The 8775-nt window shown below is 43.2% G+C and overlaps 1 protein-coding gene across 1 annotated transcript; it reads left to right on the top strand.

Moving 5' to 3' along the window:
* The first annotated feature begins 6211 nt into the window (after positions 1–6211).
* LOC134207455 (uncharacterized) lies at positions 6212–6711 on the top strand. The gene is made up of 2 exons (XM_062683172.1): positions 6212–6307; positions 6370–6711. Exons 1-2 carry the CDS (start codon positions 6212–6214, stop codon positions 6709–6711), a joined length of 438 nt encoding a protein of 145 aa, XP_062539156.1.
* The last annotated feature ends 2064 nt before the right edge of the window (positions 6712–8775 follow it).

The raw sequence follows: 8775 nt of genomic DNA, 5'->3' as shown, positions 1-8775 counted from the left end.
CCTGATACCTCTGCAGAGCACAACGTAAGGATACAGAAGGGAAACGGAAGTTATTGCAGATGAACGATTAAATCCTACCATTGGCCAATAATCAACAGACCAAATAATAACAGATTATCCATGTGCTAGGCAAACAAGCGAGGATCAAATTACGGAATTTGAATTGTTGGAATAAATATGTATTCAAGTTTCCTTATTGGTACTCCAGAAGCAGCGGAACCTTTTGAAAATTGACCGCGCTGCCAAATATGTTTACCACGCCGAAGGCTATTGAAGGGCTATCAAAGTAGGGTCACTGCTCTTTAGATTCATAACATAAACAATGGACACAACGCAAACAAAGTGCTTTGTTTCTCATTCTTGTGATTTTTTCGGCAATGAGCACGTAGAATAGCAACAAAAACGGCACAGATAGAAGCCTATTCAGATTATGCCGTTTATGATAATAAATACCATGATAAAGAATAACTTGGTGCGAATCCCCATACATTCAATTTTCTTTATAATATTTGACACGATAATTATCCTAATAAATGGCGTAATTTGAATAGACTATGAATCGCTTCGTTTGCAAATGTCATTGATATAGAAGTAGGGTAAGACGGTATAATATGCCCCCCCCCCCCTAAGGCAACTTCTTGAAAACTTTTTATTTTTCAACACAATTTATGCAAACTTTGTGTTATTTGGTAGTCTAGGAAGTCGCAAATGCATTGCCCGTTAGTATTCATATAAACATATTACAGATAGCACGTAATAAAGCTTTTTTGAAAAGTGGTGAAAAAATGAATTTCAAAAAGTGCCTGGGCAATACGCCCCACCTTAACCAAAGACGGTTCATAGCCCTTTATTAGTATTTTATCAATCCCATAATAAAAAGGTTACAAATCCTCATGCGCTTGACATTAAAAAACCAATTTAGGTCCATTTAGGCAGGTGTGAATTACATTTCAATATTTTCCATACAATTTGGAAGCAACTGCTGCAGGCTCGCTGCGCTTGTGTCCAGTCCAGAATGTTGAGCAAACAAACATGAAAAGTTACATCAAAACTGTAACTTTTTGTATTTTGCTATTATTTTCATTGTGTAATACAAAAATACTTCCACATTCACATAGTATGATGGGTTTTCGAATACTTATAGGTACCAACTGATTTTGACCCTTAATTAGTTGTAGTTTTCTAGAAATCAAAGGGGGGCGTTTTGGCCAGGTGGGGCGTATTATACCGTCTTACCCTATGTTATTAAATAGAACAAATACTCTAATAAATGTATGGTCACAGATAACAAACTGTTTCGTATTCGGCCGTGAATTCAAGTGAAAGATGGCGGAATAATGGACTGGGAGATGGAACGGCAAACAACGAATTCAACAGAAGAGGACAGTGTTTTTAACTTGGAACTTGTTTGTTAATAATAGTAATTTAATATAATGTTCCTCTTAGCTTCGGCTCTTTCTGCTGGTGGTTTTGTTTGGTTGATGTCCAGATTCAAAATGAACCGATGCGCACCTCGCCTTCTTGTGCCCGTCGGATCGTTGTTGAGAACCATTTTCACCGGGTTACTGTTTGACATTCTGGCTACGTGCCCAGCCCATTGCAGTCGTCCGATTTTCGCGGTGTGAACGATGGATTATTCTCCACATTGCCTTCTCTTAAACCTCTTCCTATCATGTACTTCGTCTTCGACGTGTTGATGACTACTCCAATCCGCTTAGCTCCCCTTTTCAGTCTGATGTAGACTTCCTCCAGCTTCTCAAAATTACTTGTCATAATATCAATGTGGGGTGCAGATGGCGAACGGTACGTGGAGGAGGCGAATGAACCACGAGTTGCATCAGCTGTTGGGAGAACCATCCATCGTTCACACCGCGAAAATCGGACGACTGCGGTGGGCCGAGCACGTAGCCAGAATGTCCGACAATAACCCGGTGAAAATGGTTCTCGACAACGATCCGACGGGTACAAGAAGGCGAGGTGCGCAGCGGGCAAGGTGGATCGATCAGGTGGAAGATGACTTGCGGACCCTCCGTAGACTGCGTGGTTGGCGACGTGTAGCCATGGACCGAGCCGAATGGAGAAGACTCTTATATACCGCACAGGCCACTTCGGCCTTAGTCTGAATAAACAAACAATATCAATGTCGTCGGCTAAACCAAACAACTGGACGGACTTCGTGAAAATCGTACCACTCATGTCAATCCCTGCCCTTCGTATTACTCCCTCCAAAGCGATGTTGAATAGCAGACACGAAAGACCATCACCTTGCCGTAACCCTCTACGCGTTTCGAAGGGACTCGAGAATGCCCCAGAAACTCGAACTACGCACATTACCCGATCCATCGTCGCCTTGATCAACCGTATCAGTTTATCCGGAAATCCGTTTTCATGCATTAGCTGCCATAGCTGGTCCTGATCGATTGTATCATATGCGGCTTTGAAGTCGATAAATAGATGATGTGTGGACACGTTTTATTCGCGGCATTTTTGCAATACCTGACATACGACGAACACCTGGTCTGTGGTTGAGCGTGCCGCCTGGAACTGCCCCACGAACTCTCTTGCAATTGGTGTTAGTCAGCGGCATACTATTTGGGAGAGTACCTTGTAGGCGGCATTCAGCAATGTGATTGCGCGGTAGTTGCTACAATCCAGCTTATCGGCCTTTTTGTAGATGGGACACACGACACCTTCCATCGACTCCTGCGGAAGAACCTCATCCTCCCAAACCTTGGTAATGACCCAGTGCAGCGCTCCTGCCAGTGCCTCACCACCGTGTTTAAATAGCTCTCCTGGTAGTTGGTCAACCCCAGGGGCTTTGTCGTTTTTCAGCCGGCCAATCTCCTCCTGGATTTCCTGGAGATCCGGAGCCGGTAGAATTATGTCCAGCGCGCATTTCTCCAGGTCCATCACCATACCGCCATCTTCGTCTGCCACATCGCCATTCAGGTGTTCTTCGTAGTGCTGCCGCCACCTTTGGATCACTTCACGCTCGTTCGTAAGAAGGTCCCCGTTTATGTTCTTACACATATCAGGCTGTAGCACGTGGCGCTTACGTAAACGGTTTAACTTCTCATAGAACTTTCGTGTGTTATTAGCGCGGTACAGTTGTTCCGTCTCTTCACGGTCTCGATCTTCCTGCTGGCGCTTTTTATATCGTGCCTCGTTCGCCCTCGTGCGGTGTTGCAGCAATCTCGCCCACGCTGCATGCTTCTCTTCCACTAACTGCTTACATTCGCCGTCATACCGTCGTCATAGTCGTTTCTCTGATCCGGTGGCATCGTGCCAAGTGCAGCGGTTGCGATGCTACCAATGGCGGATCGAATATCTCTCCAACCATCTTCAAGAGAAGCTGCGCCTAGCTGCTCTTCCGTTGGTAGAGGTGTCACTTCCAGCTGCTGCGCGTATCATTGGGCTAGTCTACTGTCTTGTAGCTGCCCAATGTTGGGTGTTGTACACCGTCGGAGTTTTGAGCGCAATCATACTGCAACGAGGTAGTGGTCGGATTCAATATTCGCACTGCGGTAAGTGCGTGCGTATGTCGGAGAAGAATTTACCGTCGATGGTCGATTTGGTTTTCCGTTTCTTGATTAGGTGATTTCCATTGGGAAGAAAGTGCTTCGGACTACCATTCCGCGGGAGGCTACAAAGTTTATGCATCGTTGGCCGTTATCGTTCGATGCGGAATGCAAACTATCCGGTCCGATGACCGATCTATACATTTCCTCCCTTCCTACCTGAGCGTTTATGTCGCCGATAACGTCCCGCAGTGGGCATCCATCGTATGTCTGCTCCAGCTGTGCATAGAACGCTTCTTTCTCGTCGTCAGGTCTCCCTTCGTGTGGGCAGTGCACGTTGATGATGCTGTAGTTGAAGAAACTACCTTTTATCCTCAGCTTGCACATCCTTGCGTTGATTGGATGTCACCTAATCAAGCGTTGGCGCATCTTTCCCAGCACTATGAAGCTGGTTCCCAGCTCGTTGGTGGTGTCGCAGCTTTGGTAGAAGGTAGCCGCTCGATGCCCGCATTTCCACACTTTCTTTCCTGTCCAGCAGATTTCCTGCAGTGCTACGACGTCGAAGTTGCGGGGATGTAATTCGTCGTAGATTATCCTGTTGCAACCTGCGAAGCCTAGCAATGGCCAGGGAGGGATCGTCAAGCCCTTGGACATAGTCCCTGCTGCCCCCGAATCACGACATACTGCTTGCAAAATTTGGAAAAATGGGATGCTCTACCACATTGTGCAACTGACTTCAATCATATCCTAGGATATCATATCTAGTGCAACGTCAAGCAACCTTCATCATTGGGGACCACTCATCTCATTGTTTCTCGAACATCTCCGGAGTTCCCCAAGGAAGCACGCTGAGTTCATTGTTATTTTCGCTCTTCGTGAATGATGTAACTGTGAGCAATACGGTATCTCCGATCCTTATATCCGAAGGTTTGGCCCGACGTACATGGTCAGCATGTTTTGAACTAACTAACTTTTGTTCTGCGTCTTTCTCTTTGACATTTATTCGATCCAGTTCATTAGTAGCTGCATCACTCCAAAGGCTTGGAATGATGAGCGCAGCGGCGCGTTTTGACAGTTAACCCATGTATTTTCTGTCAAAACCTGCCGCTACGCTCACCATTGTGGATGGGCCATAACTCGAAGGGCGTTACATTCAACCTAGAATGTGGTATCAGCTACAGTGATTATAATAACAGTGTCGTCAAGTATCAGAATTGGAAATCATCCGTCAGTTCCATACAAATGCGGATTCCAAACGAGCAGGAGACCTGACAAAAGTGGCACATGTCGGTACTCTCCTTAGGACTCTAGTATCCGCGTGTTGTGGTTGTGAACGAATTGGGTTTAGCTCCTTCTTCCATTTTTCATTTAGATTTTGCTCCTAATAGAGTTTTGATTACAGCTTTGTTTTGTCGTTCCACTAAACGGTTTGATTGCGGGCACAGAGTAATTAGACTTTCGCATCTTCACCCCTTTCTCATCCCAAAAGTTGCAAAAAGTTGAGCTTTGAAATGGTGGCCTTTATCACTCTGCATGATGAGCGGTAGGCTCCACCATTTAAATATCTCTTGCAATTCTCTGTCCGTAGTTTCCCAGAGTCCTTCGGGGAGTTTCCGTGATGCTAATGGAACAAGAGGGTTTTTCCTTGCTAGTTGCAGACATGTTTCACAGTTGTTTAGAAATGACTCAGTTTCGGTACTCATCCTAGGCCACCAAAAGAATTCTCGCATTATTCGCTTCATGGCAACCTCTCCAATATATGTGACCCCTGTGAGCAGATCTCATTGCTCTCGTTCTCAGGCCCCTTGGGAGGATAATCCTTACTCCTTTGCAGAGTTACGCCCCAATGCTGTAGAGTAGAGTGGGGCAAGAGTACGCACTTAGTTTTCAATCGATCAAGTGGCTCTTATGAAGCAAGCTTCTGCATATCAAATCAGTGTCGATGATTCATATACTCTTCCTTTATGTTACCCAGTGGAAAAAATATTGAAATTATTGAGATTCGTTTTAGTAGAACCCTTATTGCAAGACAAGTGAAAAACGCACTCTTACCCCACCGGTGGGGTAAAAGTGCGCATCGGGTGGGGTAAGAGTACGCATTTATCCAATCATGTACTTTAAGTATATATTAATACAAATAAGAGTTAATAACATTTAATTGATGTTTATGAGCATATATTAGGGAATGTTTAAAGATTACGTAACTCTTAAAGGGGGAGGGGGTCCTAAAAATGTGCACTTTCATACGAAAAACCATTGTTTTTTATATATACAAAAAACTACAGAGGTAAAAATATATATCAGGTTTCGTGTGGCGTATGCAAAGGCATTTGTTCTGGTGTTCAAGGTGTTCTGTTCATATTTGAAGCTGATCTGCCAACACGAACAGTTGTTGACTACCGATTTTCATCATTAATCAAAGTTGTACTATGAAACAGAATTGAATTGTCGGGCGCGATATTCCCGAAAGACGTCTTGCTTTGGTGCTTCAGTCTTGCTTTGGTGCTTCAGTTTGGGCGCGATATTCCCGAAAGACGTCTTGCTTTGGTGCTTCAGTTCAGCAAAGTCACACAATGCAAATCGAATTGCTCCCGCTGATCATTTCAATCATCCCCTTCGTTTAGGCTGCAACTTTGGACGTAATTCCGGACATCACTCTACAACGAATCGTGCAGCCCACGGGATTCGGTATTATGAAGACGAACCTGCGAGTCGCCAAGTACAACCGGACCTGCGCAGTTCTGAACGGTACGATCGACACCCTCGTTACTTTTGACAACACTTTTACGGTAAGCATCAGTTTCACAACCTTTAGCACGCTGTTAACCATTGTTTATCACCTTACGAACAGTTCCAGATGAAGACGGCTTACAGCCGCATCGGCAATAACCAGTTTAACGAGTATCCAATGAAGCTGGCCGAGCAACCGTTCTGCCATTTCATGAACGAGTCCTATCGCACCTTTGAGGATAAACTGCGGGATAGCACCAACTTGCCGCAGGTTGGTCCGGAAGGGATTTGTTCCATCCCGGCCGGTCATTACTGGTTTAAATATTTAAGGCATACGCTGGACAACATACCGTCGATGGTTCCCGAGGGCTATTGGCGGTTGACGTTTCTGATGAGTGGGCCGGTTGAGGTATCGGAGATTCAGGTGTATGTGATTCTTTCCAGGGGGACGTTTGGGAAGTAATGTTTGTTCAGAAGTTTTAGATGGGTCTTTTTCAAAGGCTTTTGATATTAATAAATAAGCTTTGCCGAATCGCTGAAGAAGTTCAACATAATCACAATGTAATGCAAATGATTCATTTTCGCATAGTGGAAAATTTAATCCGAATTGCATTCAAATTCGGTGCAATCAAAGTCCAATTTAATTTGAATACGAACTCCATTTGAAACTCAAAGCAATCCCAATCCCAATTCTTATTTAAACTTTGTACAGCTTACAAAAAAAACTCTCACTTTATGTGGAACATAATAATTTCATTTTACTTAGGGTCTGTCTCAATTGGATAATTAAACTGAAATTAAACTTAAAAGTGACATTTCAATAATTATCAAATAACCCTGCTCGCAGAGCAAGATTACTTTTGACAGATATCGAATCATTCTCCATCGATGTCCTATTGGAATTGCTGGGTAGCACCAGCCATTCTTATAACGGGGTGATTTTTTAATTTTCGAACTGTCACTTTTAAGTTTAATTCTCCAAATGAGACAGACCCTTAACAATAATAGCTCAGGCATGTCATAATCAAACTTACATCCACGGTATACAGAAAACAAGGTAGGCTCGTTAGAAAAATGCGAATGTGACGCATGTTTTATCGCTACATGTTGGAGTACAAAAGTAAGCATGCTGCGACCGTAGAGCATCGTCTTGATGGTCCAGCTTGTGCGAAGATAGCAGTGACGTCACATGTTTACATTCAAACTGAATGTTTACGTACGTGCTGCCTTGTACGTGTACGAGACTGCCTTGTTTTTTGTATGCCGTGACTTACATCGTCCAAACCGACCCGGTGACAAGCGCGGTGTCATCATCATCAATAGACATAGACCGCTGTCATCATTGAAACGGAGTATGAAAAAAAAGTTATAGCCCAGGACATCCTGGCTACGATCTGGCGATGGGCTAAACAATAGGATGTCAGTAGCCTGGTCCAAACCAAACCAAAAAATGAGACCTGTTGAAGGAACGGTTCCCTTTCTGTTGTTAAACAAACAATACAGACCTACAACTCTGAGCATACGTCCTTCGAGGTACACGGATAAAAATTAAAAAGCTAAATAGATTAAATTCTAATCTAAAACCATATTCTGTCTATCCACATCCACATCATTGCTTTGCATTATTTAACGATAAGCTGTAAGTAAATACTCTAAGTTTAATCCCTTGGAATGATTATTCCTTTTTTATCTAATAATGATTAAAGCTAATTAATGCAGTAACAAGATCTTTCTCCAAAACAAAAACAAAAAATGATAACGTCAGTGAAAATTGAAAAACCCGGCATGCTGTTTCAGAAATGATTTATTACACAGAACTATTTATGTATTATTCATCAAAACTATAACCGACAATATGATCGCTGATAATATGCATATCTCCGGACAGCCAAAAAGGTTCAAATGATGAAGTACCACTGCCGTGCGACGCGGTATTCTCCATAATTTTGTTGGTGACGGTGCAGGCCTGAATGAAGAGTTCGTGAAAAAATGTGGATGGGAGAAATTGGTCAGTAATTGCAAAGAAAATCAGCAGAAGAAAACTCACATGCCAACGAGGCTTTGATATCCAGATGAACAGAGGAAAAAAACAATTCGAGCTGCTGTCGTCCGTGTAGTTTTCCAGTATTTTTTTTGAGCTCCACGCAATCCAGCGGAACGGCGACGGAAACGGCAGATTTGACAGTCAGCCCACATATTTTCTGTCAAATTTTCAGTTTCCGTCGCCGTTCCATTGAATTGCGTTTGCGGCTTAGCAGCCAAACGTGTTGACGATTATCAATCAGCACAAGTTGCGAATGGTATAACTTTTTCACACTATTTGCACAGCACACAACCGACCGGGAAAATTAAATATATTTACAAAGTCACAAGACTAAAAATGGTCATTCGAAATGCAAATGTTAGCTTAAATTGAAAATAATCTTTAGCAAAGCTTAAATTGTAGGATATGAAAAGATTAAAAGTTGTAAAATGCTGAAAAGGACTAAATAATAAGCTAATCAGCTTTCTCATTTTTCTCCGTGTA

This window comes from Armigeres subalbatus, chromosome 1, assembly GCF_024139115.2.
Source record: "Armigeres subalbatus isolate Guangzhou_Male chromosome 1, GZ_Asu_2, whole genome shotgun sequence".
NCBI classification, from domain to species: Eukaryota; Metazoa; Arthropoda; class Insecta; order Diptera; family Culicidae; genus Armigeres; species Armigeres subalbatus.
The sequence above is the reverse complement of the archived record's forward strand: the minus strand, read 5'-3'. Positions and strand labels throughout refer to the sequence as shown.

What these genes read in the sequence shown, in the direction of transcription:
- LOC134207455 (XM_062683172.1), top strand. Translation starts at nt 6,212, where the DNA reads ATGAAGACGAACCTGCGAGTCGCCAAGTACAACCGGACCTGCGCAGTT. An exon ending in CTTTTGACAACACTTTTACG is followed by an intron (nt 6,308 to 6,369) that starts GTAAGCATCAGT and finishes CCTTACGAACAG; the next exon opens with TTCCAGATGAAGACGGCTTA.